General features: G+C 37.6%; 1 protein-coding gene across 4 annotated transcripts in view; it reads right to left on the bottom strand.

Annotated features, from left to right (window-relative positions):
• The window catches only part of LOC107583538 (latent-transforming growth factor beta-binding protein 1-like), an 85298-nt gene that overhangs the window by 22108 nt on the left and 42156 nt on the right, over positions 1–21034 (bottom strand). For 2 of the 4 annotated variants that reach the window (XM_016269794.1, XM_016269797.1), the window contains exons 7-17: positions 20147–20406; positions 19070–19172; positions 12612–12671; positions 8610–8732; positions 6233–6400; positions 5590–5805; positions 4638–4657; positions 3343–3445; positions 2864–2950; positions 1924–2049; positions 640–765 (exon numbers count right to left, since the gene is read on the bottom strand). In XM_016269794.1, coding sequence (XP_016125280.1) covers positions 640–765; positions 1924–2049; positions 2864–2950; positions 3343–3445; positions 4638–4657; positions 5590–5805; positions 6233–6400; positions 8610–8732; positions 12612–12671; positions 19070–19172; positions 20147–20406 — 1392 coding nt within the window. The remainder of the gene's footprint in view (positions 1–639; positions 766–1923; positions 2050–2863; positions 2951–3342; positions 3446–4637; positions 4658–5589; positions 5806–6232; positions 6401–8609; positions 8733–12611; positions 12672–19069; positions 19173–20146; positions 20407–21034) is intronic. The other 2 variants (XM_016269796.1, XM_016269795.1) reach the window with 2 other exon arrangements.

Genomic DNA, 21034 nt, shown 5'->3' with positions numbered 1-21034 from the left:
TGGCCATATCAGTTTAACTGGATGTAATAAGTAACTCTGGGCAGAAGTTTCCGGATGTCTTGTACTCTGGATTTCCTAACATGAGGAGAAGATGTGTTTTCCAAGTACCATGAACATTTCCTCATCTGCAGCAGTGCTGAGGTATTTGGGTGACTCGGTTGAGGGTACGATAATACCTCTCTTCTTCCTCCACAAACCTCAAAGTGTGTCACAGGGAGGTGGTTTCTACCTCGTCTGCAAACCCTGAAAACCAGCTAATGACACACACACACAGGATGTATTTGGAGTTGAGAAAGAGACAGAGCTGTGCCTGTATTTAGACGACCATATTGCGGTTCAAGACCAAAAGCAGACTTCATATGAGTGCTGATCTGTCTGGATCAAAATAAGGGCCAAGAAAGTGGAAGGAGAGGACTGCTAATGGCTCACGAGGAAAAATACAGACCTTCAAACTTCCAAACGGGACATGTTTCTTCTCTTCTAACATGTCCACAAAATAAATAATTGATAAAAAAAGATTCTTAAAAGAAGGAGCTGAAGAAATTAAATAGTAAATCTATGTACCAGTCAAAGATTGTGAACCCTACTCTGTGAGTTTGTGTACACGGGTGAGTTTATATGGGACAGTCTCTTAATTACCGGAGCAGCTGGTGCCCTTCTCGTTAGGCATGAAGCCTGGCTCACACGCACACAGGAATCCGCCTGGAGTGTCCTGACAGCGACCATTAGCACACAAACTTGGGCTCTCTGCACACTCGTCGACATCTGTCAAAAATAATCATCAGGTAATTGATAGATCTGTCTTTGCAGGCAATTTAAGCCACAAATTCCTATTCGAATCGAGTGTTTTCATAGCATATAACCTACTGAGATGCCATCACCTGGATTTAGAAGCATAGACGTCTTATAAAGTCAGGCATATACTAAAAATGGAGTCTAAAAATTGTTAAAAAAATTAAATATACATGGTAATTTTCCCAAAATATTACTATTTCTACATAGAAACAAGCATTGTAGTCAATGTTTGGTTCTGTTTTAGATCATTAGATATTATGGTGACTGAGAAGATGTTTTCTTAAATGGAAAGTTCACCCAAAAAGATAATTTTGCATTCTTTGGTGGAACACCAAATAAAACACCAATAAAATTATTGTTGTTGTTGTTATTTCATTTTGTTTTGGACCCCATTGACTTTCATTGTGTGGACAAATATATTTTCAAAATACCTAGATTTACATTTAGTAATTTAGCAGACACTTTTATAAAAATGAGGACAATGGAAGCAATCAAAATCAACAAAAGAGCAATGATATGCAAGTGCTATAACAAGCCTCAGTTAGCATAATGCAGTACACGTAGCAAGTTTGTTTTTAAATGATATAATAATTAAAAAGATAGAAACAGGTAGAATAGAAAAAGAATAGAGCAAGCTAGTGTTAGAGGCCTTTTTTGATTTTGTTAATTGGACAATAAATAAAAAGAAAACAAATAGATAGAATACAAAACTATTAGAAAAGCTAGTTTTATTTATTTTTAATTTTTTAAGAAAACAAGCAGTTAGTAAATTAATAGACTGCAAGTCTAAAAGGGACACGTTTTTTTTTTTTAAGAATAGAATTAGAATAGAGAGTGCTAGAGTTAGAGGTTACTTTTTTGTGTTCCACAGAAGATAGATTAGTTAGAAACTAATACATGTTTGGAACTAAATGTGGGTTTCCATTTTAGGGCGAACTATCCTTTTAAGAGGTTCCTTGACACACAAACACTGCCCGTTTAATCAATGACTGACTACATCAAATGGATGTATGATGGATTTATGGATGCATTACATAACGCAAAGGAATGAATTAGAGAGACAGTTCTTGATAATGGTAATGGATGTTGAGATCTACAGTATCAGTAGTTTAACCTTTGAACTCTCACCTACACATGTGGTGCCCTCACTGTCTATTCTATAGCCGTCATCACAGATGCACTTGTAGCTGTCAGCAGTGTTATAACAGATTCCTGCACCACAGACATCAGGTGTCAGTTGACACTCGTCAATCTCTGTGAAGAGAGAGAGAGAGAGAGAAAAATAAAGAACAAGGTCTTTTTTGCATTTTCACAGTAAAGGCAATGCATTAAATAAACATCAGAGACTAACAAATGAAGGGCTACATGACCTTTTGAATCAACAAACAAGTCATGCATTCCATCACTTATTGGAAGCAGACATTTATTGGCTTTGGTATGAATTTTTCTTTCTCTGAGGGAAGGAAAGAATGGCTGAACATGTATCTGGAGAATGTGAATTGCATAAGTTGGCTTATTAACCCTGTGCCAACAGTTATGCAGAAAATATCCTTGTTGACTTGGTGTTAACAAAAAATAATGAAATACATAAATGTTAGGGTTTGTGATAGGTATCTGTTCGGAAAAGAACATATCTTTGCAACTTCTTAATTAATCCCTTGCTTGTTGTGGCCTGTTCTGACCTATGAAAGTGGAACATTCTTGCTTACCACTCCCTGGATTAATAATAAAAATAAAGTTAAGAAGAAGAATCAACAAGAGGTGAAAGAGCAAAAAAGATCTAATTAGGTTTCATTGAGCAGTCTGTTCAGTTTTTAATTCCGTGTTTGTAACATGTTTTAAAAGAAAGTGCTTGGAGCCTCCTTCCTTAAAAACATGATCTTGAAATATCCCCATAAGAAAACAAGTGGACAGAGCGGAATAGAGATGTATGAAGAGTAAAGTTTCTAGCATTTAAATGACTGATTATAACTTTTGGTGTATCAATATTACATTATTTATACAAGATAGACTTATCAGTATCAGTCATTGTGCATCCCATATACATTACATGAATGGATGGACTCACCTGCCAGCTGTGTTGGGGAGATGTCCTGACTTTCTATGGAGGGCGGAAGTGCCACAGGAGCGGGTGGTGACACCTTCTCCACCACCTCTGGAGAGTGACAGGGAATGGGGCAACATAGGAAGAGAAAGAAAAGAGATTCAGGACATTCAACAGTTTGCTAAGAAGTCCAACGAAATGCCATGGACAAGATTTTTTTTACAAAAAAATTATGATTGCATGATCTCTCTCAATATGACAAACAAAAACTAAATATGACCACAGTGGCAGATAACAGATCCACCCATTGTTGTCACCATCTGGGTGTGTTTGTTTAGGCCACTTATACACATTTGAAATGAATTGCTTTATTCCAATTTAAACAGAATCAATCCAGTCACAAAGACTTCAGAAATCTTTGCATAAACCAGTGGGTCAACTATAAACGTAAAAGAGGTGAAGAGGTTATTATGGGGATATGCAAGTACAAGTGGGATTGAGACCTGGGAGGGCAGGCTCCATCCTGATTGTAGACACCCCGGGTGACAGCTGGGCCTGTCCGGGCTGTACTACTGACCTATCAACACTCATGTGGGTATAAAGCTCCTTCAAACATAAGAAACAAATGACACACATAGTAATCGACTGATCCACAAAGAGATACAGCAAATTTATTGGCAACTAAAGCAAAGGAATAAGCAATAGACCGCAAGGGCTAAAGGTGGCAATTGGGACAGAGTCTTTCAAGTTGTGTGGAAGAAAGCGAGATGCAATCTCTCCAACCCTGCCCTCTTCTCGCTCTCCCTCTCTCTCTCTCTCTCACACACACACACACACACACACACACTCACACGTACTAAACAATGCATACCCTCTTGATACAGTAGCTCTGGGACAAGAAAGTTAAACCATAAAAATATAAATAATTGTGAAACAAACTGGGGTTTCTCAGATTGCTACACTGGTAGAATCCTTCAGAGAACTTCTAGGCAACTTTTGAAGCTCCCTCAAATATCTTTCACTCATTTTTAAGTGAATCAAAACCTCACGGGGTTACTGGAGGAACATGAAGGAACTTATGGGCTACACTTTGTACATTCATCAGAGAACTGAAAGGGTGCCTAGAAGTTCTTCATAGGGTTCCACCAGTGTGACAATCTGAGGAACCAAGCATTTTAAAAAATGCTGTTGAAGGGTGAAATCAAATCCATTTTGTTCCACAGAGAGATCAGAAACCTGAAGCCTGCTTATCTTACTTGAAAGCCATGCTTCCCTAAACTGAGCTGTTAAAGAGTCTCAAAGAGCTGATCACATAGAAACATCTTCCCTAATTACATTATTCGAGAGTGCTCTTGAAATAATATAGTGTCTTTTAATCTCGATCCTTCATAAACTGAAGAGACATTTAGCTGCAACCCAGCTAAACACTGCATGTCTAGACCAATCTTGAGTGTAATAAGTTACAACCAAAGAATAAATCTTAAACTTTAAATCTTAAAAACTTCCACTTAAAACTGCTCTTTTGTAAATGTTAATGTAGGCTAATTAAAACACATACAGAATCATTCACAAAGCAAGGGACACAGACTGACACATACACGCGCATCTGTAGAGCAGAATGCTGAGCACACAGAGCGGTCATGCAATAGTGATGACATGATGATGTCATGCTTTGAATGTTTGCAGTTCCTGCACACAAGTTTGCTGCTATTTTGCAGTGCTGCATTGACATGTGTGTGAAAGCATCAGCTGTGCTGCGTATTTAGCAGATCTTACTGCTGAATCAAACCCAACCTACCTGCCGGGGAACTGTGGGCACTACAGCAGGTCATTATGTCATATAAAAACACAAAAATTAATTGTGTCACACAAAGCTAGAAAACAAATATTCACACATTTGTAAATTCAGTAAAATAGTGCTTCCAGCTATGCATCTGAATTTAAAGAAAAATAAAATAAAATAAAAATGCACTGTCCACATACTTTTGGTCATGTAATGTATAAAAGGGTGAACTTCAGTGGACCAATTTTAGTTCCAGAAAAACTTTGAGAAACGGTCTCCCAGCAACAGGACAAAACTTAATAAAGCCCAAGGACAAATACTTTTTCTCTGAACCTGGCCCACCTCCACCACACTTTTCAGCTGTGCAATGCTTTTATGAGCTGCTTTTGCAGAGAGGCTATAAAAATCTGTGCAGTTCATTTTGTGTGAGAGTAGTGAAAGGAGAAAATATGACGCGATGCACTGATCCTCTGGAATCCTTCATCAGCTTTGACATTGGTTTTGCAAGGTGGAAGCAATACTAATGACTCTCTGTCTCTGCCAAAGAGAGAACAGTCCTGTGTTCACTTTCTGTAGGAACAACAGAAGCTTGGCTACATTTTGGATCTCAGTCTTCTCCAGACCTGTGCCAAGTCTCATTCCATTGCCTGGTGCCAAGCGTGCACGTGATGACATTTAAAAGAGAAGGAAAGAAGGACAGGGAAGAGGGTGAAAGAGTTCTTGCTGGTGTAGTTATTGTGTGTATGTGTCTCTCCTTCATAAAATGCATCCAGGCAGACCATCATGTAAATAAACTTTGCATCACAAACCCAAATCTGGCAGGTTTCCTTAACACGTGTTTGTAATATCCAGCATGAGGCAAATAAAACAAACAAAACACAATATCTGTATATTCACAGACGTAATTCAGACTGTTGGATAAATAGAGCAGCTTAAACCCATTCAGTTTCTGTCCTGTGTGACTCACCAGGTAGCTGCCTCTCTGTGATGCCGAGAGCTTCCACGGGCTGCTGTAGGGTGGGGAAGGGCATGGGAGGATCCACAGGCACTTGGTGTCTGATGGTGGGCTTGCTCTGCCCCTGACCGTCTGTCTGGCTTTGTCCATTAGGAGGTTTGGGCTTGTAAATGTACGGTGTGGTGACATGATAACCCATTCCTCCAGGACAGATTTCTTTAAACGCAGCTAAGAGAGAAGGAAAAAATGCTCAACAACATATTCACACACAAATCTATCTATCTATCTATCTACCTATCCATCCGTCTGTATTTCTATCCATCCACCCATCCATCCATCCGTCTGTATTTCTATCCATCCACCCACCCATCCATCCATCTATCTATCTATCTGATGGTCTGAGAGCACAAAAGGCAAAAATCAAGAAATTTTGCAGGCCTCACGGGAAGGTAAATATAAATGTAAGGTAAGAAGTGTATATGAAAACGCAAAATTCTACAGCAGAGCTAACAAAAACAGAGTGACGGCGTGTAAAAGCATCTAAATAGCCGAGCTGTGGAACACACATGCAAACCACACTGATGTGGAGGACAGAGAGGGAATGATACAAGTAGAACAGGTGGGGCTGACAGGGGGTTTGTCTCAGGTGGCTTACCTGTCCCAGGTAGGGGGCAGCGGTCACAATGAGGACCCCAGGCCTTGCCCACACTACAACAGCATAACTGTTTACTCAGCTGAGTGGACACAGGGTGCAAGCACTGCTTCCCCGAACTGACCAATCGGAAGCAAGCACCTTTCTCCTCGTGAAGAGCAGGTGTTTCGCCTGGTTACCGTGGAGACGGAAGGAGGGAGGGAGGGTAGGAGTGTGCATGGTGTATGACACAAACATGGAAGAGAGAGAAAGAACAACAGAAGAGAAAAGAGATTCCCTTCACCTTGTGTTCCATCTATGCATGACTACAATGCCATAACAAAAGAACAACTACCTCTATAACCACATTATAGGTGGAGTGTAGGGGAAAGCATGACAGAGACTGTGTATGAAAAAAGTGATATTGTTTTTTAACACAAGATAGACAAGAACACGGGACAAGAATACAACTACAGTAAGTGTAAAGAGGTCAGTTTAGCAGAAAGCATGTGAGAAAGGGTATATACAGGGGGTTAGTACATAAGGAAGCACTTATGATCAGATACCTTCTTAAATATGTATATATATACAGTATATGTATATATACAAATATGACTTCAGAAGTTTGGGGTCAGTAAGATTAAAAAAAATTAGTACAGCAATGACAGATTAAATTGAGACTTTTACATTATTACAAAAAAAATATCTTTCAAATATATGCTGTTCTTTTGAACGTTCTATTCATCAAGAGTCATGAAAAAATGTATCATGGTTTTCACAAAAATATTAAGTGGCACAACTGTTTTTAACATTCATGATAATATAAAATGTTTATTGAGGACCAAATCAGCATATTAGAATGATTTCTGAAGAAGCATGTGACACTTTAGACTGGAGTAATAGCTGCTGAAAGATTAGCTTTGCCATCATAGAAATGTTGAGCATAAACATTTAAAAATCTTACGGACCCCAAATGTTTGAATGGTAATATACATATATTTCTATATATCTTTTTCTATATGTGACCCTGGACCACAAAACCAGTCTTAAGTCGCTGGGGTATATTTGTAGCAATAGCCAAAAATGCATTGTATTGGTCAAAATGATTGATTTTTCTTATATGACAAAAGTAATTAGGATATTAAGTAAAGATCATGTTCCATGAAGATATTTTGTAAATTTCCTACCATAAATATATTAAAACTTAATTTTTAATTAGCAATATGCATTGCTAAGAACAGCTTTAAAGGCGATTTTCTCAATATTTAGATTTTTTTGCATCCTCAAATTCCAAATTTTTAAATAGTTATATCTCTGCCAAATAATGCCCTATCCTAACAAACCATACATCAATGGAAAGCTTATTTAGTCAGCTGTCGGATGATGTATATATCTCTATTTCAAAAATTTGACCCTTATATGACTGTGGTCCAGGGTCACATATAGGATTTGTATGTTGTTATATGTTTAATTATTAGGGAATGACACCCAATGTTAAATCATTAAAATACAGTTAGACACTTACTTTTTTGACACTTTGTCTAATGTGACAATATGGATCAGTGCCTTCAGGTAAATGTCTAGATATACAGTATAAAAGAATTGTCAACGTGCTTTCTCACATATTAATTTCTCACTTTAATAAAGAGCCAGTTCCAAGCCAAGTTTTTTATAGAGATGTACAATTCAACATTTTGAATTGAATTGACAGACCTTATACTGTCAGCCCAAACATACTGTATATATGAGCAAAAAACTGAAGGCTAAAAGGAAGATTAAAAGAACTCTCAGATCTTCTCCTAACAAAAGGACATGATGGCGTGCCGTGTTCCAGAGGTGTAATTTGGCAAGCGCTGGCTTCCAGGAGAAGGAAAAGCCACTATATTTATCACAATAACACAGACAGCACACTTAAGTTACCTCATTAAATCACAGAGAAAGCTTGAGCGTATTTGTGCCCCATTGACCGACTGCACGAATGATACCAGCACATTTCAACCTTGCTGTTACATGTTCATGCCTGAACAGCAGAGAACAGTCACATGACAGCCTCGGTTAGTGTTAGAAGCCATGTTAAATCATGCTGCTAGCTAGACTAATCAGCCAGTCTTACTGCTATAAGCTAAAGTGATTAGCACTGCACTGATTCAATTTACATTTGTAGATATCTTTAAGTAGGTAAACAAGGAGACAGCAGGGACATGCCAAAGACATCAGTCATCCAAGTTACACTGGATTTGAGGAGAGGAGAGGAGAGGAGAGGAGAGGAGAGGAGAGGAGAGGAGAAGAGAAGAGAAGAGAAGAGAAGAGAAGAGAAGAGAAGAGAAGAGAAGAGAAGAGAAGAGAAGAGAAGAGAAGAGAAGAGAAGAGAAGAGAAGAGAAGAGAAGAGAAGAGACTTACGGAAGCAGGTGGTCAGGCTGGGATCAGGCACAAAGCCTAGGTTGCAGATACATCTGTAGCTTCCCATGGTGTTTATGCAGTTTCCATTGGGACAAACTCCTTGAATCTGGCACTCATCAATATCTGAGGGTAATAACAGACACAAGGAACTCTCATATTTTTTTCTGTGGAACACAAAATTTGATATTTTGAAGAAAGATTCAAGTCAAAACAATATTTTTTTTGTCCACCGAGAGTCAAAACTGTGACCTTCATTGTATATACAAAAAAACAATGAAGCATTTTTCAATCTTATTATGTACTCTGCAGAAGAAAGAAAGTAATACAGTGTGGAACAACACGAGGCCAAGTAAATAATGACAGTATTACATTGAGAATACAAGAAAAAAAGGCTTAAGATGCACACATTGCATATTTTCTTCTTGTTTTCAGGCATTCAAATCTAAAATGCTTAAAATACTTCAAAGATAAATTTACTTGTGAAGAAAAATTGTGTAAGAAAAGAAGCCTTTGGATTTCATCTTGAATTAAATGTATTTTTCTTGTTTTAAAACGTAAATAAAAAACAACAACAAAATTTTGTTAAATAAAATGCTTAAAACATGAACAACTATTTGCCAATGGGAGTTTGAAAAATAAACATAACTTCCAGATTCTCTGAAAACAAGATTTAATATATTATGCACTTTTGCCTTTCAAGTAAACTATCTTAGAGATGCTTCTTAAAAAAGATAAAATTACTAATAAATAAAATCACTTTTTGCATATGTGCATGCACAGGCACAAAGAATGCATGCGATTATTTCCACAGCTAATGCAAACCCATATGGTGTGATCCACCATCTCTATAAGAATCTGTCAGAAAAGGAACATATATACACACACACACACAGAGCGAGAGAGAGAGAGCACACTAATATCCCTCCAAGAGGCCATTGTTAAGGCAAGTTAAGGGCGTGGGCAGTCATCATTCCCAGTCACTTAGAGTGGGACACAGATCCAACACATTTCCTAACGCAATGCTAATGTGTTCATGATGACAGTGATGTTCATGGAGAGAGGGCATACACTCAATCCCTCAAGCATCCAAACATCTGCACCAGAACACAGACTGGCCCAGAGGAGCTGTCACTCAAAGCCATGACATCATAATGTCCCCATTAAAACCCCACATCTCTATACAAAATACAACTAAAGAATCTGCATGGTAGCAGATTCTTAAAGATCTCCTGAGGGGTGAATTTACAAAATCTAAACCACTTTTGCACATATTATTTCAGCGACCTGCGTCTTATTCACTAACCACCCACAAACCAGGTTAACATGACACTACATGTGTTGATATAGTGCTACACAATGAGTATTCACTTTTTTTTTCTTTACTTCAAATGTCTCCTTTCTGTGTAAACTATGCTCATTTAAATTATGCTTATTAAGATATGTTTATTGTAGCAACACTTAATAATGTTCCATTTGTCAATAATAGTTAACAACATAAGCATGAACTAACAATGAATAATACATCTAAAGCATTTATTTATCTTAATTAATGTTCATTTCCCCAATTACTAACAGATTTTAGCATATATTATATAACATATTATTTAATGGACCATGAACTAACAATGAACAGCTGTATTTTTAACCAACTAACGTTAACAAAGATGAACAAATACTGTAAAAAATGTATTGCTCATTGTTAGTTAACACATTAATGTTAACTAATGGGACCTTATTGTAAAGTGTTACAAAGATTGCTAAACTATTTTCGCTTAGTTGCAAAAAATTACACAATGGTTACACATACGAAACATAATATACAAAAAAGATGTGCAAAATAATTTATACAGAAATAAGCTATTAAATATTATAAGTGAAAATAATAAGAAACAGTTCATGTATCTTGAACATAAGTTTAATGCTTAAAAAGTATGGAGACAAGGCTGATTATTCTCTGTCAGACATGTTTATGAAAGCATAAACCTGCCAATGAGGACAGCAACATGACTAATGACAGGAAGAGAGAAGTGGGAGCATCACAGCCTGGCAGAACACCCAAACCACAGGAGACACGTCCACTTAACAAGTAAAACTCTGGCCTGATGCAGGAGAGCTTCAGAGGTTTAGTGGGGCCCTCAGGCCGTGTTATCAGGCCAGTGATTAAGTTCAAACTTAACGGCACTCTGAGCGCTAAGAAGTGCTGTAAACTAGCCTCAGAGAACAAACCATACTGAAATATTCATTAAGATATGGAGGTAAAGTAACCCCCTTAGTGCTTTGAGGCCTGTTTATTAAATCTAAGATACATTTTAATCATCAAAACGGGGTATGTTCTTCATACCTCCTCATTCTAATGCTGTGAAGAAATTAAAGGAGCACTAGACCTTCAAAATTCAATAGTACTTTTGAGAAATATAGTGTTCTGTAGGGATCTTAACATGGCACCCATAATGATCACATGATCAGCTACTACTTTTGCAAACCATAAACAAAAAAGAACTTTGAAGCTTTATTAATAACGACAACCCCTAACATAAACGCTATTTTTGGCTTATTTCACAGTTTATTGGAGACTAAGTAACTTCTTATTGCTATTAGTTTTTATGCATTTCTATGTATGTCTCAATGTTGCCCAGATCTACCAGCCTCCAAACTCCTGTCTCTCCCGACCCAGAGTGCCTGCGGCCAGGACACACGCTGGGCACTTCCCCTTAACACAGCCTGCTTCACTTTTAGCTGTGGTTCAGCTCTGGGTTTGGCAGACTGAGGTGGCTGTTGGTGGCTGCTAACAGCAGATGTGTTTGGCTGGAGGTGTGTGGAGAAATAGAGACAGAAAGACAAATAGGTACCAAAGGTTGCAAAGCCTTGATATAGAATAATGTGGATGCATAGACCGCACTAAAAAACAATAAAGCGCAAAAGCTTGGGGTCATAGAGACTGATCAAAAGTGGCAGAAAATATATTTATAATGTTATAAGTAAATTCTGTTTCAAAATAAATGCTGTTCTTTCAAGCTTTCTATTCAAAGAATCTTAAAAAACAAAGTATTTCGGATTCCACAAAAATACTAAGCAGCACAACTCTTTTCAACAGTGATAATAATAAATCTTTCTTGAGCAAAGAATCAGATATTATCAGAGCATATTAGAATGATTTCTGAAGGATCATGTGACTGAAGACTGGAGTAATAGCTGCTGAAAATTCAGCTTTGCCATTACAGAAATAAATTACATTTTAAAATATACACAAATAAAAACTATTTTTTTTTTATTATAATAATTTTTCACAATATTATAGATTTTTTAATCAAATAAATCAATCTTCTTTTAGGATTTAAAAATCTTACCAACCCCAAACTTTTGATTGGTTGAGTAATTATGAGCAGCTTCAGCAATTTTATAGTTACTAACTAGAATACTAAGCTTATTTTTATTTGCAGTTAAACAATATAGGCGCCCCCATCCCAAATCTGTCTTATTAGCATGCTAAACAAGAGTTTACATTGCCAAGGCATACATTAACAGTACGTGACAGCATGAACGTTACTTAATTTTGACTGAGGAAGAGCCCTGAAGTCTTTCTGGCTGCTGGCCCTGATGTGTTGGATCTCTCGCTATTACATCCAACTTCAACATAGATTAGAAAGATCTATCAAAGATGCCACCTGTCTCTCCTCATAACGGTGAAAGAAAGTCTTCTCTGTGATAGATCTGGGACACTTTTTTAAAATGGCAGTGTAATAAAAGGAACAGTATATGGTGTATGTGGCCAGTTGTGACACGCAAAGGCCAGTGGGGGGCGAACTGAATTATAAGTATGTGACAATGACATATTAACTCATGCATCTTATCAAAAATCATCACAATCCATGCATAACTACACAAACACATAAAAATGTAGCACAACAAACATGTCCACTGCAAGAACAAAAAAAATAGATAAACATATATGCATGCATGAGCAATAAAGTAATACAAGCAGAAACAAGCCATGGCTCTTACCGATACAGCGAGTGGCATTCAGCCTCTTATAACCTTGAGGACATTCAATCAAAGGAATCGCTATGGAGGAAAGAGAGAGAAGGAGGAGGTGGAGGATTAAAAAAAACAGCACATTTAGCTACAGCTCTAAAGACAAGCATTCTCCTACAACAAATTTAAGAAAACCTTTGGTGTAGTTAGAACACAAAAAAAAATCTAGTCTTACCAAAATTTTAAAAGGTTAATTCACCCAAAAATGAAAATTTTGTCATTAATTACTCACCTTCATGTCGTTTCAAACCCGTAAGCCCTTCGTTCATCTTCGGAACACAAATTAAGATATTTTTGATGAAATCTGAGAGCTGTCTGACCCTACATAGACAGCAACGCAACTGAAATGTTCCCAAGTCTAGAAAGGTAGCAAGGAGATCTGTAAAATAATCCATGTGACATCAGGGGTTTAACCGTAATTATACAAAGCTACGAGAATACTTTTTGTGTGCAAAAGAAAAAAAACGACTTTATTCAACAATTCGTCTCCTCCGCATCACCCTGGTGCCATTTTGGAGAATATCAGCTGGAAGTAAACAGCTTATGCCAGTGGTTCTCAACCCGCGGGCCGCATGCGCATTTCAGTTTTACATTAATTTAAATATAAGCTATAATGTTTTTGTTATGTAAAATAATTTTGTTTTTCATATATTATTTTCAGACATGAGCAGACCTGTACTCACGTAATTAACGTTACGCATTTAACGAACACTTACAAGCGCGCACTTAGGCAGAATTTAATTCAAATAGTCATCAGCAGCCATTAGTTCGGTAAAATTGAGCATCAGAATGGACACATTTGTTATTAAGGGAGAAAAACGAAATGTGGAAAATGCCAGCGAAGGAACACGTACAAACAAGAGTAGTCGCAGCAGTGAAGGTAGGAGAGTGCTGGACTTTCGGCATCAACTTTTGGTTTGCCCCGCCACTCACTTGAAGATGTTCAGGCTAGAGCCCTGAACGGGCCTCAAATATAGGCCCTAGCAAGGCCGTGTCCGACAGCTTATCAGAATTACTGGCCCGAGTCCGACCCGAGCCTGTCTTTTTCCCCCCCTTCTCCCAAAACAGCTACTGTTTCAGCTATATTAAAATAGTTCAGTTTTGTATGTAATGGCAAAGTGATTATATTTCGTTTAGTTTTTTTATTAAGTTAATTTAGAAAAACGTTTGGAGCATTTTTTGGTCGTTAAATATAAGTTTTTGTTTTTTTAAAGTAACGACCAAGTGGCCAGCGGCAGACAGTGAGCTGATCATAGCCTATGTTTTGATCAATTTAGCCTTCTCAAATCATCACGACTTGCCTAAGATAAAATCTATAGATATAAAACAGTTCAAGCATATAACAATGTTTAAACGTTAAACCTAGATAAATGTGCACTATATCCAATAGTTTGTGCGGAGAGAGCAAGTTAAAGTGCGCTTTGCAGGACATGGAGGCACCAGCGCGATCACTTGCATTTTTTTCAGTGGATACGCCGTAATTTTTGCTCATAAAGGTAAGAGTAATACATCATTCGTAACTGTAAAGGGTCTACTTTTATTTTTGTGCACAATATCAACAAAACGTTGTGCTTTTATAAAATAAAGAAAACAAACACAATGCGCTTTCTGCCGTCTTGTCTTTGAACAGGAGCACTTACAAAAATGAACCGAAACTCAGCGAATAGATGCCTCACAGACATGATAAATATATCTATAGAAAGCTTTAAATTACTTCTTAACGAAATAAAACAAATCAAAAACAAAAACTATTTCATTATAATCATAATCCGTAAAGATGCACTTCTCTCTAAAGGTGCGTCTGAGGAGATGGCGAGTCAGGATCAGCAACTTCATCCTTGCGACACGGACTCAGAAAACACTAGTTTATTAGTAAATAATTCAAATATCTCCTTACCCTTTCCCCCTAACACATTCATGGTAATTACTTTTGCCGATGCTTTGCGGCAAGCTTTAGCCTATTGCGTGCATTTGAACGCAGAACTGTTCAGCTGCGCTGACGGCATACATGCTGCTGCTGGACACTAAACACCATCGAGCCGCTCTTGACAGTCGCGGTAGCTCGGTCTCGTGTTTCCACCAGCGCTGCAAAATGTTTCATCACTAATTGATGGATGTCTAAAATATAAAAACAAGGAGAAGCCTAAAACAAGCCCGATGCCCGGCCTGCGTCTTAACTATGACATGAAAATTGTCCCGAAGCCCGGCCCTAGGGGCATAAAAAAGTCGGGGCCTGTTGGGCCCGGACTGAAATGCATTGCTCTAGTTCAGGCAAAAGGAAACACCCATACTATGCAGCAATCATCCTTAATTGCAGAAATGTGGCAAAACATATCTGGAGAGAACCTAAGATTATTAAATTCGAAAGTGCTTTCCATATTTGGATCAACATAGGCTACATTTGTGAATGCACATTTTCTGCAATATTGCGCGTCAAGTCACGCTTCCGTGCGCGTCTCGCAGACTGCAACTTACAATCGCAACTTCATTGTGCTGTTACTCCTTTAGAGCAGGATTTCACAAAATTGGTCAGCTCCCGACAGCATCAGGTGAAAAAAAGGTTGAGAACCACTGGCTTTTGCTGTTCTGTGTCAGCTGCATCACACGGATAGCTGTTTTCGTTCAGATCAAATCACAACAACATAGGAAACAGATCTGCCGTGACACAGCTGACACAGAACAGCATACGCTGTTTACGTCCAGCTGATACTCTCCAAAATGGCGCAACAGGGTGATGCGGAGGAGACGAATTGTTGAATAAAGTCATTTTTTTCCCTTTTCTTTTGCACGCAAAAAGTATTCTCGTAGCTTCGTATAATTGCGGTTGAACCACTGATGTCACATGGACTATTTTACAGATCTCCTTGCTATGTTTCTGGCCTTGGGAACATTTCAGTTGCATTGCTGTCTATGCAGGGTCAGACAGCTCTCAGATTTCATCAAAAATATCTTAATTTGTGTTCCGAAGATGAACGAAGGTCTTACGGGTTTGAAATGACATGAAGGTGAGTAATTAATGACAGAATTTACATTTTTGGGTGAACATTCCCTTTAAGTTTTAAATGCTATTTTAAGTCCACTGTAACCATTACAATAATTTATAATGACAATCAGCGTATGTTCCAAAAATTATATATATATATATATATATATATATATATGTGTATAAATATATACATACTGTATATATACATACACAGTATATATATAAATAAATAAATAAACAAACAAACAAACAAACAAATAAATATATATATATACATGGATATATTAATTCATATTAAATGACCTAAGATTGGGATGGGTAAGATTTTTTTGTTTGTTTCTCAAAGAAGTCTCTTATGCTCACCATGGTTGCATTTATTTACAGTAATATTGTGAAATATTATTAGAATTTTTAAAACTTTTTTATTAGAATTTTTTATTTTTACCTATTTTAAAATAATAAATAATATTTACTTAACTCAAGAATAATTTACTTAACTTCAGCGAAGGATCACATGATCCTTCAGAAATAATTTAATATGCTGATTTGGTGCTCAAGAAACATTTCTTATTATCAATAATGTTGAAAAATGTGTGCATCTTTGTCAAGATTCTCTAAAAAATCGAAAGTTTAAAAGAACAATTTAGAAATTGATCAATTTAATGCATCCTTGCTGAGTTTTAATTTCATAATTTCTTTTCATTTCTTAAATCAATTTCCACACCACAGGAAACCAATGGGATATAAACGGAAGCAAAACGCAATCACTCAGGATTCAGAGTGAACACTGTTCTTATGTGTTCTACACTAACACACTACACACAAACACATCCCAAACACAGATCATGAATCACTCTATATAGTGTGTTGTTAAACACACCATTGTCTCTTGAGCTCATAGATTAAAAAAAGACAAGAAGCCAGCAAAAACATTGTACATAGTTCTGTAGCGGTTTGTCTCAGGGGAGGCCTTGCGACTGGGAACTCGTAACAGGAACAGGGTTTACTTCCCTCTCATTCTCATGGGTAATGACCGTAATAAATTACATAAATAGAACATAGAGAGAGTGAGACAGAATGACTCGTTTGGAAGAGAACAGAATGGCATCGGCACTTCCAGGGGTCATATTTTGAGCCTGCTTCAGAAATAAAGGGGGCTGAACTCCAGATTTGTTTACATCTTCATTACCCCAACACTTGTGTTCAGTTACTGCCGTGCACTTCTATTTCCGTTCCGAGCCAGCTGATGTCCTAGTAAGTGCTCGCCTACAGCTGCTGCAAACAGAGCTCAGAGACAACGGTAATGTCACATCAACTTCACACCTCTCATGGCTATATTGAATCGCTGTGCCTCCAAAATGGAGTAAACATCTAAATGAAAATGAAATAAAAAAGTGTGAGATGAATAAACCACACTTTTCAAGAACAGGAATAACATTTTAATTGGCATTTGAAGATTGAAACAACAATCCTTAAATCTTTCAGAAACTCATGAACGTTTGTTTTGGTGACGTCCATAAGGTTTAAATCAGTGTTATGTCTGAGAATGCACAGAATGCAGTGATGCCCATATATGGGCAGAGAATTTCAGAAACATTTACGGACATACCACAAAGAGAAAGAGAGCGAAAGGGGTGGTACGCTAACAGTTTTCTGTAGGGACTGACTTCAGAGAAGTGACTAAGCATGGAGGAATCACGACTGCATGAGTAAATGTGTGTGTGTGTGTGTGTGTGTGTGTGTGTATGTAAGGGACCATTACTAAAGCTGGAGTGTGTGCCAGGTGAGTCAGCATGTCAGTAAGTTCAACATAGCACATGTAACCAAATACTTTACAGCTTTCTCTTTCCTTTGCCCATTCATTACGCACTTGCCTTTTCTCTGTGGAATGCATCCCTTCCCTCTCGTTCTCGCTGTGATATTAGGACCATGTGTCTGTTGAGTCACAGCCACTTGGAGGTTTGACATCAAATGGTTTTCAAAAGAACTCCTCATAGTCTCTTTTAGTTAGTGAGAAATCAAGGCTCTTGATGAATCATTGCTTTCCCACTCATTTCGGACCGCACTACTGTGGAATACTGTGTGCACAATCATTCTGCAAGTATTTCATCTCAAAAGAGGCCCAGACATTACATTTACATTTAGACATTTAGCAGATGCTTTAATCCAAAGCGACTTACAAATGAGGACAATAGAAGCAATCAAAATCAACAAAAGAGCAATGATATGCATATTAATGTTTAACGTGTGTCTCGCTCTGATCATACAATAGTTTGTTTCAATCATTCTGGTTTTTCAATTAACAGACTAAAAGTGAAAATTTAAGACATATGCTTGTGTTAGTGTGTGAGGGAGAGACAGATGTTCGTGTGTGGTAAGGTAAAACAGATGTTTGAAAGAAAGAGAGGGTATGAGGGTGAGACAGGTGTTTTTACTCATGAAAAATGAGGTAGATGATTTTCTACATGATGAAGAGACTGTTGTTTTTGTGTATGAGGTAGAAATGGGTATTTTTGTTTGTGAAAATGTGACAGATGTGTGTGAGAAAGATGTTTTCATGTGTGAGTGAGACATGTAAAAGTGTAAAAGTCTGTGTAAAAGTGGAAAGTATACTTCTATTGTCCACATTCCACTTTGGTTCAAGGATGTCTGCGCACATCACGATTTTTGTGCGAATACGCAAGTTATTTGATCACTCAAAAAAAAAAGATCCAAAACAGGTAGTGTACACATGCAGAACATGTCCACCCTCCCTCAGGGTCAATAAAGTATATTTGAACTTGTATGCTCAATTAACCATTCATAAAGTCCCACCCCCTTCGTTACTATTGCTATGTCTGACAAGCCATCCGCTCTTATGCCATGCATCATGTTCTCACGCAGTGAAAAATACATCACAGAGCAAAGAGAAAACTGACAACGCACTGATAGGTGAGACAGAGCAGTTACATTAGGTATGAAACAAAGTCTAAGCCTTCAAATTTTTTAAGAAATTCTAACAATAAATACCATTTTGTGGCTCTTTAATGTGTCGTGACAGATTGCTGAAGTGCCTCAGTTCAAGTGGCATGTTAACTGATCATCTCTTCCTCTTTACTAGTTATAGCATGAAATAAACATGAATGCACATCAGTGGGTATCTTGTTTCAACCACGGAAAGATGTCAAAACACACAATTTTTCAAGTTCAATGACATTACTCTCCTGTCTTTTGTCGGACAAAAATGTCAGATTCTGCGAAGGGTCAATTGTGTGCTAGGAGCAGGAAACAAGAAAAATGTAGCATACTCGGGCCTTGAGGCAATTTATGTGTGTGAGATGAGTGTTTATGTTTGTGAAAGCTAGGTAGATGATTGTCTAACGGGTGTTTTTCTTTGTAAAAATGTGGCAGATAATTCTGCAAGACCAAAGTTTTTGTTTGTGTGAGTGAGGCAGTAGCTTACATGTTTTCTTGGGGCATTTTTGGCATTTGTGGAATCCCCATGATGTGCCCACCGTCCCACAACAGGCATCTTGTTTAGACAGGCCGGGCAGAGCTTTCCCACACTACAACAACAAAACACAATCAAATCCAGTAAGTTAACTAACGATTTAAAGAATAAGAGAGAAATACAGAGATACTCATCTAGACCATTTCCCACACACACATACATAATTCTGCTCACACACAGCTCTTGATCCCTGTTCTTTCTGATCAACACTCTGATATCTCTCCCCTGACTCCATCTAATCTGCTGAACCAGGCACGAAACGAACAGAAATCTGAGAGACAGCAATGATACACAACTCAAACAACCTGATAACACCCTCCTCTGCTGACACGAAAAGACAAAGTCGCAAATTAAGTCTGAATGGTTGCAAAAACAGTCACGGCACTTTATGATTAGAGTAAACAAACAAGACTGAGGTGAACTTGATAATGATAATAATAACTTGATAGACTATAGGAGTAGAAGGCAACTGGATGTTCTTTTAAGCAGGAGGCAGCTACTCTTTTGAGAATCATTCTTTTGTATTTCATCTGCAGTGCTCTTCTTAAGAGACAGATGTTCCCTTGAGCACCACAATATTCTGGTGGGAGTCTAATCTCACTATTCATTTTGTCTTTCGCTCTACGTCTTGATCATCTGATGATAGCTGAAAATGAGTTAGTTTAAAAGACATTAAAAGTGAGAGACAGAGAGTAATGGTGGATGATTCACAGCTCACAGCAATGGTGAGAGAGACAGAGAGACAGATGAATAGAAAGGTAAAGCTAGAGAAGATATTTTAAAGACTGTTTTTGCCCATACAATAAAATTAAATGAGATTCCATTGGCTTTCATTGTATGGAACACAACACAGAGACATCTTTCAGAATAACAAAGAGTCATAGAGGTTTGGAATGACATGCGGGCGAGCAAATGATGACAGAACGTTGATCTTTGGGTGAAATATCTACATGTAGTGTGAATATCGCATTTCCTCACATAAAAGCTTTATACATGAGTTTACAAACAAACACTCTTTGTTTCTCTGACCTGCATTCCAGCAGTCTCCTGGAAGCAGCGTCCCAGCTGGTTCTTGGAAGTCACCGGCTGGTATTGGGGGTACGTTTGCTGGTTGGGGTAAATGACACCGCTGTGAGTATGTCCGTGTTGGATGCTCTGGCTGCTGCTGTGGTAGGTGAAGGTGTGGCTGGACTGTGTGTTTTTGACCTGCCCGTTACTGTCCACCGGAGACACCTGATGGATCTGGACAGAGGCTTCTGGAGGATGTTTCACATGGACATTCACCAAACCTACAGAAAAGTTACACTTTAAAGGGGATTCATATGGTTTCAATACAAAGTTGAGCTCACTCAACAGCATTGGTGGTATAATGTTAATTACCAGAAAGAAAAACATTTTTTGACTCAGCCCTTGTTTTCTCTAAAAAAAAAGAGCAAAAATTGAGATAACAATGAGCCATATACAAGTGATTGGGGACAATTCCTGGCAGACTTAAATGCCATAAAATGTGATAATTTTATAAAAGCTCTTGCATTAATTATTCTATCAAAAATTGTGCATTACTTGAGATGTTTAATTAATTTTTACAGTCATTTTAGAGTTTTAGGGTTGTATTGTATTGACAATGAAGTTGTAAAATTGGATATAATTTTTTACAAGGAATCAGTTAAGAAATTCTTCACAATAAACTCATGCTAACACATATTGTTTAGATATTGTAGCTATACTGAGTATTTAAATGTTTATGGCTCAGCCCCATTGACTTCCATTACAAGTGTCTCACTGTAACCTAGACTTTTATTATTATTATTATTTTTTAAGAAAACAAAGGACAATTGACAATTAATTTTGTGGGAATTCTGAGCTCTGATTATTCCTTTAATAACAGCAAAGCCATGTATTTCTGAATAACAAGTT

Source organism: Sinocyclocheilus grahami, unplaced genomic scaffold (assembly GCF_001515645.1).
Source record: "Sinocyclocheilus grahami isolate Dianchi unplaced genomic scaffold, SAMN03320097.WGS_v1.1 scaffold54.1, whole genome shotgun sequence".
In the NCBI taxonomy this organism is placed as follows: Eukaryota; Metazoa; Chordata; class Actinopteri; order Cypriniformes; family Cyprinidae; genus Sinocyclocheilus; species Sinocyclocheilus grahami.
The sequence above is the reverse complement of the archived record's forward strand: the minus strand, read 5'-3'. Positions and strand labels throughout refer to the sequence as shown.